A 15,716-nucleotide genomic window follows, 5' to 3' on the forward strand; every position below is an offset into this window, starting at 1 on the left:
AGTTATTGATTCTTCAGCAAAGCATAGACCCTGGTCAAACATCTGCCACACAACTGAGAACCACCAGAAGCAAGAATTAGGAGCAATCTCCTCCTTAAGCACTTTTTATTCCTAATGAATGAGTGGTTTCTGTTAAGGGAAATTTACCCATTTTTAATAACTTTGTGTTATTAAAAAAGTCACATAGCCTACACACAACACACAAAAACAGCCAAAAAAAAAAAAAGAAGTAATAAAAGTTCAAACCATTCTTCATTGCCCTATGTTGAATTTTTATAGTCTTTCTAGACTTTCTATACAGTTTTAATCAAAGTGGCTTTCTCATATACTCATTTTATAGTCTTTTTTTTTTTTTTTAACCCAACAGCACAGGCTGAACTGATGTTTTCAACTATCACAGCCTCTCCTATGTTACTATGTTTATTGGCTACAGAGCATTCTATGTCACAAATGCTCGTCTTTTATTTCCCAGGGCATCTCAGCCAGGAGCAGTATTGTCTACCCTAAGGGACATGAGAGGTGACGAGGCTGTCTTGGATGACCTAATGGGTGGCTCCCGGCATTTAGTGGGTGAGAAAGAGGGAGGACAAACACACCACAGAATACAATAAGGAAATACCCAGCCCTAGAATCAATGTCATCTCCGCTGAGATACATTAAACCAGCTCTCTATGATGGAATATTTTGCTCATTTCCAATTTGGGAGAGATTTTAAATAGTAGCAGTGAATAACTTTACACAAAATTCTAGTGCTCATCTCTATTTCTGAGGATACTCACCACAGAGGGCCATCATATGGCCAAAGGTTTCCCACAGTGAAGACTTTTTTATGCATTTTGCCAAATGCTCCTGGAAAAGTTGAACCGATCTCATCTTGGCAAACGTACCCATCATCTTGCCAATAAGCAACATGTACAGTGTGAGAAAGGGAGATTGAATTGAGTCCAGAGGCCAATTTTATATCTTAAAACCTGCAACATTGTAAGCAAGTCATTTCATTTCTTGGAGTCTCAAGTTCTTCAACTGAAAAATGGAAACAATACTGATTTTGTCCATCTCACATTCTCCTTGTGTCGGTCAAATAAGATAATATGTGAAAATCAGTTCTGTATATGGCCTATCTTGAATAGTGATGTCAGAATAGCTTCTATTTGGTTGGAAAAGAAAGGGAGCACCAGGGGTTGCAACCTCAGATACCTTCAGGGCAGCCAGGCAAGTTACATGTGTAGGTTAGGCCTGGTGTAAAGGCCTCAGGATTGGTGATATATTAATACTTGGGAGGTTTGAGGATTGGCAATAGCTAGTGAATTTACAGTGAGTCTAAAGACAGCAGATACTACTCAGCTTCAATTTTTTTTCTTTTTTAAGATAGCAATGGGAAGCTGCTATATAGCACAGGGATCTCAACTCCGGGCTCCGTGATGACCTAGAGGGGTGGCACAGAAGGGTGTGCGGAAGGCTCAGGAAGGAGGGGATATGTGTATACATATAGTTAATTTGATTTGTTGTATAGCAGAAACTAACACAATATTGTAAAGCAATTGTACTCCAATTTAAAAAAAAAATTTTTTTTTAAGCAGAATTTCCCCAAAGCCGTTCCCTTCCAAAAGCAATCTAAACCCTAAAGGTAGCCAAACGTCACACATCCACAGACCTTAATAAAAGTTCCAAGGCCAGACATGTTCAACTTCTGTCTTAAACCTTAACCACACAAGGATTCTCACCAATCAAAATACCTGCTCTTTTGGCAGAAATGGGCGTCTCTTAGGGGTCTGTGCCAGTGTGGACAACTGCCGATTGTTTGTCGGGGGAATTCCAAAGACCAAAAAGAGAGAAGAAATCTTATCAGAGATGAAAAAGGTCACCGAAGGAGTCGTGGATGTCATCGTCTATCCAAGTGCTGCAGATAAAACCAAAAACCGTGGCTTTGCCTTCGTGGAATATGAGAATCACCGGGCAGCTGCCATGGCCCGGAGGAAGCTTCTCCCAGGTTAGGACCATCCTCAGAGAGGAGGCGTCACTCCCTCCTGCCTGCTTCAGGCTGCTGAGCTTCTTAGCAAAGGAAGCAAAACCCTGTATCCGTTTCTTTGCTCTTTATCTCTCATTACGCAACATTTTAAACTCTCCATCTTTCTTTTCTCACAGTTAATTCTGTTCCCTAGAGTTTTCACAGATTAGGTTCTGAAAACTATTCACTGTCCATTAAATCCAATACACATGCATAGGAGAAATCTAGAAGCTCGAGCTATAGCAACGCTGTACTGAATCTTTAAACTGAAGAATCTCCGTAAATTTATCAATCAACAGTTATCTTTATGTATCATTTTCATTATCAAACTTATTAGAAATAAGGTATATTATCCATCATAATGAAGAAATAATAGATATGCAAGTGAAACATTATCCCAATGACAATTAAGTGGCATACTTTTATTATAACCCCCTAGTAGCATCACCGACTCAATGGGCATGAGTTTGAGTGAACTCCTGGAGTTGGTGATAGATAGGAAGGCCTGGTGTGCTGCAGTCCATGCGGCCGCAAAGAGTTGGACACAACTGAGCAGCTGAACTGAACTGTCTAATAATTTGTAATTTCAGAAATTAGAAATAATAGCTTTCCATAAAAGGACACCTTAGTTCGGTGCTATAAATACAAGGCAGATCCTGTCTGGGCAACGACCATAAATTCCTAGGTTTAGAAAGTTCCACCAAGACACTGTCTCAGTCAGATCAACTTAGGAAGAATTATTGAAAGTCTGTGCTTATTTTAAAATATTTGCCAAAACTTACACAAAGTAAGGTATTGAAATGAATTAACATTAAAATGATAAGGATTTCAAGAATAACTGATTGAACACACTGGAATCAATGTTTCTCTTAAGCACTATGGAAGACCACCTTAATTTGAAACAAAGCAAAACAGCAACAATAGATGTATGCTGCCCTATACACATTCTTAAAAAATACTAACAGGATTAGCCCTCTAAAATTTTTCAAAATTGAAATATGGCTTCTGAGCTTGAGGAATATTTTTTAATACTATGAAGGCAGCTTAAAGTGAAAAATATGAGCTAGCCCCCAAAATTGCTGAATCTATTGAGGTGGATATTTTTATATCTAAAGTAATATTCATAAATTTTGTACATGTAGTCTATGGGATTCCAAAGAGTTGGACACAGCTGGGTGACTGAACAACATTAGTATTAGAAAACATAGGAAAGGGAAATTTTACAAAGATTAGGGAAGATGAAATCAATATTTAAAATTTAACAATAAAAATGTTTTGTCCTGAGAGGTGGATAGGTTCAACATGGAAACGTCCATTAAAAAGTGAATAGTCAAAATAAAAAAGAAATGAACATAAATTCACTACCCAGTGGTCAAGGTGCCTGACCAAGGGGCATAGAATCACTAAAACTCTTCACACTTCTTACCTAGCCTCTCAGTGACAAGAACTTAATATTTTACTGTCCTCTTCAACACCAACAATTCTGGTATCGAAAAGCCCCTCATTTCCATCATGTTCTTGGGCCATCATTGTAGGCTTAACACATATATGCCCAACCTTGGATTTTTTTTTTTTTTTTTTAACAAGGTCTCCTAATTATTCTCTCAGCTCTGCTTTCTCTTCAATGGATCTCACCTTCAACTGACTCCATCCTGAACTTTCCCCCCAGAGTAGTGTTCCTAAAATATGCCATCATCCTTTCTACAAGTTCTTTTACATAGCAGAAATTCAGCCTCTTTGTTAAGAGGCTGAATGTTGTCACTCACTCAGTGAAAAAATTAGTTAAAAATACTATTAGTTAAAAATTATTAAAAAATATTACTTGAACTCTCTTGCTGCATATATGAGATAAACCATAAGCCTCTGAGCCTGTCATTCAAGGCCTTTCACTCAGGGTTCCAGTTCTTTTTAAACATACATTGTACATTCTGTTTTCTGATAAAAACCCCTCCTTTCTCTCAGGACAAACTCAACGTCCTAGACAACGCCTTGCTCATTTTGTGTCCTTTATTCCCAGTGCTGTATCCCCTACTAGAATGAGTTACCCTTTCCCCTCTCCTGACTCACTGATTCTAAGGCCCAGCTTAGCCATCCTTTTATGAAGAAACCAGCCTTACACTGTTTCAGCCCACACTAATTATTTTCCTCTTTTATTACCTGTACAGATATATACAAACATTTGGGAGGGGTAGCAGGAGAATGACAGTGAAAGATAATCCAAAATAGGAGAAAGGGTTTTCAGAAGTCAACCAGTGTTCCTGGGGAATTAAAACTTCCATCAGCTTCCTTTCTTCAAAGAAAACAGCACACGAGTCGCAGAAAAAGCCTCTGTCTTTACCTGAGTTGAGCCGACTTGTTGGGTCAGGGCTGAGCACTCAGGCTGCAAGAATTCTCTATGTTAAGCTTCAACCCACGATCCTGACTCTTCCCCATGATTCTCTGGCCAGGATGCAGCAACACAGAGGCAGCCCCACTCTCTCCAGGTGCTCCTCATTTCCTCATTATCTGAGGCTTCCCACCCTTTAATTGGCCTCAGCTATTGGAGTTTCAGTCAGATTGGATTTAAATCAGAGTGCCTCAGCAGCAGACTAACAAGATGCGGCAAATAAGCCAGTCAGAGCAAACTGTTTTATTTCTACAAAAGCCTGAGAGTAAAATCTATTACCCATTTGGACCTCACCAGTTAAATGACAAAACAGGATTTCAGTAATGGGCAATCCTCAGGAGAGCCTGGTTTGAAAGGATAAGGAGATCTTTCAGAAACATAAGCAAGGACCACAAGAAGCGTTTCCTTCTTAATTGATCCAGACTTGAGACAGAGAGAAAACTGTGGTCTAAAGCGGTGTATTGACTCTCCCTCTCCCCCACCTACCTTATCAACAGTAGCAACTCTCTCCTGACACTGCATCTTGGCTGAGGCATATGTGGAGTAAAGAAGATGCACTGAGCAGAGTTTATCAAAGCATTCTGAGGATGCTCTGAAAAAGACTTCCAAGACTGCTTTTTCCATTTTAGTCTCCATCAGAGTCACTTGGAGGGCTTATTAAAGGGCAGTGCTGGAGGCCCCACCACCAGAGCTCCTAATTCAGTAGGTCTGATGTGGTTTGTTTTGTTGTTTTTTAGTTACTAAGTTGTGTCAGACTCTCTGTGACCCCAGGTTTGGTGTGGGGTCTCATCGTTTGCATTTATAACAGGTTGCCAGAATGCAACTGCCCCTGAGACCTCAAGCTTGAGATTTGGTCATTTAAATCAAGGATTGTCCATGGTGGGCTACAAATGTGAATCACCTAAGAAGGCGTTAAGATTTATGTGTTTTATTGATGGCTGTGCTGGGTTTTCACTGCTGCATGAGGGCCTTCTCCAGTTGTGGCGAGCGGGGTCTACTCTCTAATTGCGATGCCCGGGTTTCTCACTGCGGTAGTTTCTCTTATTGCAGGGGATGGGCTCCAGGCATGTAGGCTTCGGTAGTTGCAGAACACAGGCTTCTGAGTGCTGGGTCAGTCAGTAGCTGTGGCACACAGGGTTAGTTGTTCTGTGGCATGCGGGAATCTTCCTGGACCAGGGATCAAACCCGTGTCCCTGCTTTGGCTGGTGAATTCTTTACCGCTGAGTCACCAGGGAAATCCCTTGAGGAGGTTTTTAAACAATGTCAGTATCCAAATCAATCGTTAATCAGAGATTCTCTGGAAGCAGAGAGTAGCCTTGAGGCACTGATATTTTTAAGTTTTCAGGGTAATTCTACTGTGGCACCAAATTTTGTAATCCACTGCTATATCCATCAACTAATGATATTAGCCATTTAATTGCATGGGAGATATGGGAAAACCTGGGGAATGACTCAGGATAGAAACATTTATTAAGCGTCTACAATGTACACTGTTTTCTTCTAAAGGACAAGGGAGATTCTAAAAAAAAAATCATTTCTAATTTGACACCATTTACATTAGACTCAAAGAACGCATATTCTTTATAAACTATACATCTCCAAAATCCACCAAAAAGTATCAAGAGGAAAGTACATTATTGAATTATCATTTAAAAGTGAAAATTCTCCCTTCCATGCATCATCTTCTTTGTCTTCACAACAACCTTAATGAGTAGATATTTTTATTATCCCAATTTTACAGATGAGGAAGGTGAAGCTAGAAGGGTTGTTTCCTAGCCAAGATCACTGATCTGATTATGGAACCTGTCTGACTTCAAAGTTCATATTCAGACATCACTTTCCAATACTGACTTTCACAGGGATGTTAATGGAAATCGCTGTTTCCTGCATCCCCTCTCACTTCTATCCATTTTCACCTTTTCCACATCTTCAGGCTTGTGAATGACTTAATGTGGTTTCAGTCTTGGTAGGCAAAAGTCAATGAGCTAGAATAGTGTTCTCAATTTTGGATGAATTAACTGAGATGCTTTTCAAAATCCTGAAGACTAGGCCACTTAGATCAGAATTTGGAAGAAGGATCCTGGGATCAGAGATGAGGCAATTCCCAGGGGAAAATCAAAAGCCTCTGTTGTAGCATTTTGGGATTTCCTTAGTGTTAACACTCCCACTGCGGCTCATTTCAAGCTACCAAGGTGACATCAGTTGACTCAAAAAATTCTGAAAATTGAAGAGTCTATCCCTTCAGGTAGAAAGGAGCTGAGTCCAGCAGATTCAGTAGAACCCATGTTTTTTTAAGCTCTTCTACTGTGGGGTCAAGACTAAGAACCACTGAGCTACAGAAAACAGAGTCACTTGGGAACCTTAGGGATCTTGGGGTAAGACCTTTAGCAAAGTCTATGTAAAGCATAGAAAAGGAAGGGAATGGTATAAAAAGGGAGGGAGGTACAGAAGGGGATTGGAAGGGAGGGGGGAAAGAGAGTGATGGACGAAACTATCCTCTAGGATGCAAGGAAGGACGGGAAGAGTAGGAAACAGCCTCCCCAGGACTGGCTGACTCATTAGGCTGCCTCTATCTTTTGTTTGGGTTTTAGAATGTCAATGCCACAGATGCTTTCACTGACTGCTTTTTAAAGAATAAAAAGATACATTTTCATTGACAATAACTGCCTTAAACATGTAATACTTAAACAACTAAACTCTTACCAGTACTGAGGATTTCTGATTTTATTTTCTCACACTTTTTATTGCTTCCAGGATTAACTTGTTCCAAAACTAATAAAAAATAAACATATTTCAATCAAACTTAGAAACTGAGTTGATCCTCACTCTCCTCTTACCACTTCACTGTATAGGGTACAAGATTGAGTAATAAAAAGCAAAAGGGAGCATGGAGAAGTACAATGGATCTGGGCAACCTATCCTCTCAAAAGTTCATTTCCTTTTCTGTAAAACTGAGAAAGTCATACCCCTCCCCACAGAGTTACTGTGAGACGTCACTTTGAGACAGAATATGGGAAACATACAGTAGAGTGCAAGACACTCAATTAATTACAATTATAGAAATACAAAAATCTATGTAGGATAACAGCTACCTTTTTAAGAGGAGTTCAGTTTCCCATCATAGACTCTACCATTGCTCTTTATCCTAATTTGGAAACATAATAACTTTTTCTATGTTCTGGCAAAGAACTAGGAGAGAATCCTGTTGATCAGAGCTCTGAGTGTAAGGGACAGAGAATGTACCTGAGCCCTACACGCCTTTCACATGCGCCATTTTTTTGGACAGTTCTGTGGTGGTACTTGATCACAAAGACTCTAGTGACCTTTCTAATGCTTCATGAAGCCAGACTCTATGTCTGAGCCCCAAATTCATTCTTTCCCTTTCTCCCCTTTTTGCCGTCTTCGGTGACTACCTCCACCCTGTGAGAACTGTTCTAAGATCCGAACATGACATCTGCTGCCTCCTTTCTGTTCCACTTCACATCATGTTCTAGTTCCCTTTATACCCAACCACTATAATAAGCCACTTGTCATTCAGAACTCATTTCTGTGTGTGTGTGCTCAGTTGCTAAGTTGTGTCCGACTCTTTGTGACCCTCTGGACTGTAACCTGCCAGGCTCCCCTGACCCTGGGATTTTTTCAGGCAAGAATATGGGAGTGGCTTGCCACTTCCTCCTCCAGGGTATCTTCTTGACCCAGGGACTGAACCCACACCTCATGTCTCCTGCACTGGTAGGCGGGTTTCTTTACCACTAGCGCCACCTGGGAAGCCCGGAACTCGCTTCTAGCTAGCTCTTATTTGAAATACCTTTAAAGATCAACCATCACCTCTTTTAATATTAGTGTTCTTGCTCAATCAACATCTCAAGGTTCAATTTAAAAGGCCATTTTAGTATGAACTGCGGTGATGTCCTAATTTCTATGTAATTAATCATATCTGATCTTTCTCAACAGGAAGAATTCAGTTATGGGGACATCCTATTGCAGTAGACTGGGCAGAACCAGAAGTAGAAGTTGATGAAGACACAATGTCCTCAGTGAAAATCCTGTACGTTAGAAACCTAATGCTGTCTACCTCAGAAGAGATGATTGAGAAAGAATTCAATAATATTAAACCAGGTAGGACATGCCAGACAAGATCACTTTTTCAAAATATTTTTTTAAATTTTATTTTATTTTTAAACTTTACAATATTGTATTACTTTTGCCAAATATCGAAATGAATCCGCCACAGGTATACCTGTGTTCCCCATCCTGATCCCTCCTCCCTCCACATATCCTCCCTCTGGGTCGTCCCCGTGCACCAGCCCCAAGCATCCAGTATCGTGCATTGAACCTGGACTGGCGACTCGTTTCATACATGATATTATACATGTTTCAATGCCATTCTCCCAAATATCCCCACCCTCTCCCTCTCCCACAGAGTCCATAAGACCGATCTATACATCAGTGTCTCTTTTGCTGTCTCGTACACAGGGTTATTGTTACCATCTTTCTAAATTCCATATATATGCGTTAGTATACTGTATTGGTGTTTTTCTGCTGATGGACAGGGAGGCCTGGCATGCTGCGATTCATGGGGTCGCAAAGAGTCGGACACGACTGAGCAACTGATCTGATCTGATCTGATGCTTGAGCTGACTTCCCTTAACTTTAAATAAGATGGCTTTCACTTATCATTCTCATAATCACATACAGAATGTTCAAACTATATTTCTACCTTTGGATTAGAAAATGTGGACGTAAGGTTCTATAACATTTATCAATATTATAATTTTACATGTTGCTGTGTGATTACTTAATACATATTTCCTTCACCAAACTATAAGTTCCATGAGCTCTTTTTTTGTTGTCTCCTCAGCTCCTATTTCTGTGCCTGGGACTTAGTTGATGCTCAATAAATTTTTACTGTGGTAATGAATGCATGGCCGTAACTAAAGATCTGATGCAGGTTTCTAAACCTCAATATCTGTGACATTTTTGGCCAATAATTCTTGGCTGTGGGGGTCTGTCCTGTGGATTCCAGAATGTAATGTTTTGTAATTTTCATAACCAAAAATGTCTCTAGAATTTTTTTGTGCCTGGGAGAGCAAATTGCCCCCAGTTGAGAACCACTGGTCTAACGGAATATGATTATGACTTTAGATACATAAGAAAGGAAGTAACAGTTTGTTCTAGAAAACTGATTTGAGGGAATAGAAAAGCAAAAGGATGGTGGAGGAGAATTTATTACTCTTCATTTTGTCAATATTTTTCATTGTCAGTTTTAAGCCATGAGATTGACTCCCTATCTCTTTTTCCTCATATAGGAACTGCAACACTGAGAAGGTAAAGCATTTTAAGAAACTATGTCCAAACAAGTATTTCTCAAAGCCAGTTCTGCAGAACACTCATTCTATAAACTATCAATACATGTTACTCTTAAAAGGGATCCATGGTCAAATAAGTTTGTTAACACCAAATTCAGTGAAATTAAAAATGTGTTTGTCTGTGGGACTTATCATAGTTCTTAACCTTCTAATTTGCTTTGAAAGTCTCCAAAAGAGGAGCTGTAGAATGACTCACTTCCCAATTTGAGGGCCACGGATCCCATTTTTTTGGTAGACCATCTTGTGGGATTTGCATGCCTCAGAGCATGTTAGTCTAAGTTTATCACTATGGTGACATCTTTCCATAAATGAGAATTTCCTAGGTTGTTGATAAGCATGGGCCATGATACCATCACCTTAAAACTGCCTGAGAATATTCACATCACATAGTGATGTTGCCTGTTTTCAACTCTAACTGCTCTGTCAAGTGGAATAGCATAAATTGATGATTTATTCTAAAGGTAATTAGTAAGGCTCTCTTTTCTCCCTTTTTAGAGATTCACTAGAGACTTGTCTTTTTCCACACTTCAGGAACTCTGCCTTCCTTGCTACTTGAGTATAATGGTATATTCAACAACTCTGTGATGTAGGGTACCTTACTACTTCCATTATTTTCCAGGACCCAGAGCAGATAAGTTGCTTGTCCAGGGTCATACAACCAGAAAGTGGCAGGGTCTGGACTTAAATCCAGGTCTGGTTAAGAGCTTGTTCTTAACAACTCAAGGACCCCCGTGACCTACACATATTCCATTCACCCACTCATTCACTCACCTGTCATTTCTTCAGTAGCTCCTAGGTGCCAGGCACGGTGGGGAGAACTAACAGGTAGGATGTGTGTGTGTGGAAGGAGTTTAACAGCGATGGCAACCTAACTCCTGGGGTTAGGTTGTTTAGGAGAAGTGACACAAAATTGGAGATCTGGAAGTCGATGCAATTGTGAGCATAGAAACTGATACATGCATGTATAAACATCGTTTCACCATGACTTAGCACTGACTTTCTTCCTTCCCATAGTGAATAATACTTATTTTGTGTAATTAAAACATTACTCTTTGGGATGGAGTGGAGGCAGAAAGGCTGGAATGAGAAACTACTAAAAGGCTGCTTCCTTTCATAGTCACTGGCTATCAGCTTTCTAGTCTATATGTTGAAGAGAGACAAGTGTCTAGGCCCTTTTAATTATAGTGAAAATAATAAATACCAGGTCTGTTTCTCTCTCTGAGGCTGGTGGCACAACTCTTAGGACTCCATAATGATATGTGCCTGCTGCTTCTTGGCACTCTGCAAAAAAAAAAAAAAAACGAATTGCAGAGGGTTGTCGACTAGCAGACATCTGCTGTATTGGGGAAAAAAAGAGCTAACCAGTTTCTTTTACAGTAGAAATGATGTTTATACTTACCTAGAAAAACTTGAGAAACAAAAAAATAACTTTTAAAAAATTCTATTGAAAGTTGGATCCCTCAAAGGACCCTGAATATTCTTGCAAATAATTATCAATATATTATTTTAACCCTTATTAAACTGAAAATATTATATTGCTATTCAGAGAAATAATGATAATTAAAACAAAAACTAGAGCCAGAAAATGTATGTTCTTCCTCAGTGTAGCCTAAGAGTATCTGCTGAAATTCCAATTATAATCATTTCATAAAATCTGATTTTCTTAAAACAGTTTACCTTCAGAATCACTTGAAGGGCTTGTTAAAAGATTACTGGCCCTGCCCACCTGAATTCCATATTCAGTAGCATCACTGCCTCAGTGGATATAAACCTGAGCAAACTCCAGGAGACAGTGAAGGCCAGGGAAGCCTGGCATGCTGCAGTCCACGGGGTTGCAAAGAGTAGGACATAACTGAGCGACTGAACAACAACAATAGGTCTGGGATGGGTCCCAAGCATTTGCATTTCCATTAAGTTCTGGGGAAGGTGATACTGCTGGTCTGAGGACCATACTTTGGGAAACATGACCTTCTGAAAGTCTCACCTTAGGACTGCAGATGTGTTTGTCTTCAGGTAATTCAACTGCTGCTGACAAATTGATAATGAACAGAGTCATTGTTTTCCAATTCCCTGTATTAGAGTCTTATGGATGACCACTGATATTTTATTGCCTCACCCTCTGCAAAATGATGATTGATCAATAAACAAGAAGAAATATATTAAAATAAGCCATATGGTAAACACCATTGTAGAGAAAACCAGCTTTGATGATTTAAAAAACTCTCACTTTCTAATCTGTCTGCATTTTTAATGAGGTTACACTTTCACATACCATGATTTCTAAAAGCATGTGTGGCTAAGCATTATTGTTCAAAAAACACAAGCTGATTTCAATATCTGCAAGTAGAATTTGAGTACACCAAAATCTATTATCATCTGAAATGCCACCTAACTAATGTGAATGATAACAGAATATGAATTGACTAAAATATTTGCTCATTCCAGGAATATTCATTGAATAGCTGCAGTCCATGGGGTCACTAAGAGTCAGGCACGACTGAGCAACTTCCCTTTCACTTTTCATTTTCATGCACTGGAGAAGGAAATGGCAACCCACTCCAGTGTTCTTGCCTGGAGAATCCCAGGGACGGGGGAGCCTGTTGGGCTGCCGTCTATGGGGTCACGCAGAGTCGGACATGACTGAAGTGACTCAGCAGCAGCAGCAGCAGCCCCTGTGCACAAAATACTATGCAGGAACTGCTGCTAAGTCACGTCAGTCATGTCGTACTCTGTGCGACCCCATAGACAGCAGCCCACCAGGCTTTCCCGTCCCTGGGATTCTCCAGGCAAGAACACTGGAGTGGGTTGCCATTTCCTTCTCCAATGCGTGAAAGTGAAAAGTGAAAGTGAAGTCCCTCAGTCATATTCAACTCAGCAATCCCACGGACTGCAGCCTACCAGGCTCCTCCATCCATGGAGGTTTCCAGGCAAGAGTACTGGAGTGGGTCGCCAGTGCCTTCTCCAAATGCAGGAACTAGATAAGGACAATACCAAGATGCCTCTGGCAGCTAACAGACTAGCTGGAGGATGGCACTGCAGAGTGAATGGAGCAAAGACCGGGAAGGTAGAGGTCCTCACTGGCCCATCTTTTACCTGTTAATACCCAAGAAAAGCATGAGGTTAAGTCACAATAATTACTCCAACCTGATACTGAAGGAATAAAGAGACCACGTTTGCAATGCAGTTAATTACATATCTGCATGGTTCATGGTCTCAAATACCTTTATTTTCTCAACTTAGCCATATAACTTTGTTCTGTACAACCACTGTCATAAGAAGTAAAGAATCAAATACTGAGGGGAAAAAGAAGCATCACAATGTTTTAAAATTATTTTTACATTAGCATCCTATCATTATTTCAAAGGAAGACAGTTTGTAGCAGAGTAGAAACTCAAATTATCTTCATGACGTTGAATCTAAGAGGGTAGATAACTGAACTTTGACAGTGAGAGGGAAAAAGGAGAAGACATATCCTTTTCTGATCCTCCCTGGCATAGGGTCCCATCCTCGGTTGTCCCTGGAAACTAAGGATGGAAGAAAACCTGAGTGCTCAAAATATACCCAAGTGACTAACCGAAAAAGGATAATTTGCATGGTAAACTAACAAATTAATATTAAACAAGTTTCTATCTTTAGGCAAAAGTTCTATTTTTAAAATTGAGTAAGCAAGGACATTTTAATAATAAAATGTAAAATCTAAAGTTCAACCATCTTGGTAGAACTTTATTTTTACACATGTCCATCAACATGTACAGCAGTCCCTCTACATAATAATAGGTTAGGTTGATTTGTTGTTTTTTTATTACACAAAGAATATATATCATATTGCAAATATTTGTAAAAACACCAAAGAATGAAAATTAAAATTTGAAAGTCCCCTTTATCCTCCCCAACTTTTTTCCCCATTCCTGTTGTTGGTCAGTCACTAAATTGTGTCTGATTCTTTGCAATCCCATGGACTGCTGCACTCCAGGCCTTTCTGTCCCTCACTATCTCCTGGAGTTTGTCCAAGTTCATGTCCATTGAGTTGGTGATGCTTTCCAACCATTTCATTCTCTGCTGCCCTCTTCTCCTTTTGCCTTCAATCTCTCCCAGCATCAGGATCTTCTCCTGAGCTAACACCTATTAACAATTCAATCTTGATCGTTTCAGTTCTCTTTCTGTGTGTATATTCATATTTATGTGCAACATATATGTGGGTTGGGATTTTATAAATATAAATGCTATAATATTACACTTACTATATTGTAACTTTTTAGATTTAACAACAGGTTCTGAAGGTTTCCATGTAAGTATACACGAGCCTATTTGTTCTCTTTAAAGACTTCTTAGTATTATTTAATACAAATGTACCAGATTTAATCACTCTCATGAAAATGGACATTAAGTTGTTTTATTTTGCTATTTCATCTGACTAGTGTTATTAATATTCTTACGCGTGATCCTTTTGCACATGTGTGAATACTTCTATTAAAGAGATTCCTCTAGTAGGATTAGTGGATATGTACATTGTTTCCAACCTTTGATATTTTAAACCAGCATGGTAAGAAACTATCTTGGTTCTCAGATGTACTTTCAGAATTTTTGTTTGTTTGTTTTGATCAAATGAGATAAGCAGATGAGAGATCTGAGTTCTAGTTCCTAGCAATGTGAGTTCATAAATTTCACTTACTTTGTCAGAGATTTAGATTCAGAATCTTTAAGTTGAAAACAAATAAAGGTAAGACGAATTAAAAATTAAATTATTGCTAAGTCTCTTCTAACTCTAAAATTTTATTGTACAAATCAAAGGAGTCAAGATGTCTTTCTGAGGAAAGAGCCATAAAATTTAAAAAGGTAATTACCTAAATATATGATGACCAATAATTGAGTTCAACTCAACAAATATTTTACCATGTATAAATTACTATCCTTTATATAATATACTGAAAAAGATACCCTTCTATCCTCAAAGATCTAGGAAATGGAAAAACAAATCCATAAATAAATATATACATAATAAGGCAGAACATAAGTGTTATTAAAAAATTACAAACAAAATCTTTTGCTGAATATGCAGAATTTTAAACCTGAACACAGGAAATATTCTCAATGGGCTCTTTAAATACTAAATCTCCAAAAAAAAAAGATTCTTGCAAGCTGAATGTTTAAGTGTATCATGTTCAGCGCTGTCTCAGGTTTGCTGAGAGAGCTACCTTCACTCTGCTTCCAGGTGCTGTGGAAAGGGTGAAGAAAATCCGAGACTATGCGTTTGTGCACTTCACTAACCGAGAAGATGCAGTGGAGGCTATGAAAGCTTTAAATGGGAAGGTAATGAAGCACAAAGAAAAACTATGTACCGATTCCACCGAAGTGTGTTGTGGAGGTTTCATTCAGGAGAACAGACCTACAAGTCCATCCCGCTCAGGCTTCCTCCATCTCTGACACGGCTGCCTTAATCCATCTAAGATGAACAAAAGGGTGATGGAAAATTCAATGAGAGGCAGCTTATATGTCCAATTCTATCTCTAATTTTGGCTGATCTGGACAAGTCACTGGCCCTCAATTTTTTTAGAAAGAGAGAGTTGGAATGGAGTATCCCAAGGTGATTTTCCCAGTTTCAGTTTTCTCTCATTATTTCAAAGAAATTATAACCTTTGTAAGATAGTATTTTGGAGACTGATGATCTGACAAGATGTCAAAGTTATCATTCTGCTCTTATAGTTTTATATTCCAAGTCTGGAAAGCTTGGAATCTCTTCACCTTGCCAAGAGTAAGCTCTGGGGAAAAAGTAATATTATATTCTAACTTATGATTTATATATAGAAACCAGTATAACATTAACTTATTAATCCCATAATATTGAAAATCTTCTGTAAACCATTTATCATGCTAAATATTGTTTGGAATACTTAAAGGATCAAACCAAAGATGCTTATCAAAGGGCTAAAAGTCAACTGAGGATTAAGATAAG

General features: G+C 39.0%; 1 protein-coding gene across 7 annotated transcripts in view; it reads left to right on the forward strand.

The window, feature by feature from the left end:
* Positions 1-15,716, forward strand: part of A1CF (APOBEC1 complementation factor) — a 102,765-nt gene that overhangs the window by 62,644 nt on the left and 24,405 nt on the right. For all 7 annotated transcript variants that reach the window (XM_070780423.1, XM_070780427.1, XM_070780426.1 and 4 more), the window contains 3 exons: positions 1,752-1,990; positions 8,349-8,513; positions 14,976-15,073. In XM_070780423.1, coding sequence (XP_070636524.1) covers positions 1,752-1,990; positions 8,349-8,513; positions 14,976-15,073 — 502 coding nt within the window. The remainder of the gene's footprint in view (positions 1-1,751; positions 1,991-8,348; positions 8,514-14,975; positions 15,074-15,716) is intronic.

This window comes from Bos indicus, chromosome 26 (assembly GCF_029378745.1).
Source record: "Bos indicus isolate NIAB-ARS_2022 breed Sahiwal x Tharparkar chromosome 26, NIAB-ARS_B.indTharparkar_mat_pri_1.0, whole genome shotgun sequence".
Lineage (NCBI taxonomy): Eukaryota > Metazoa > Chordata > Mammalia > Artiodactyla > Bovidae > Bos > Bos indicus.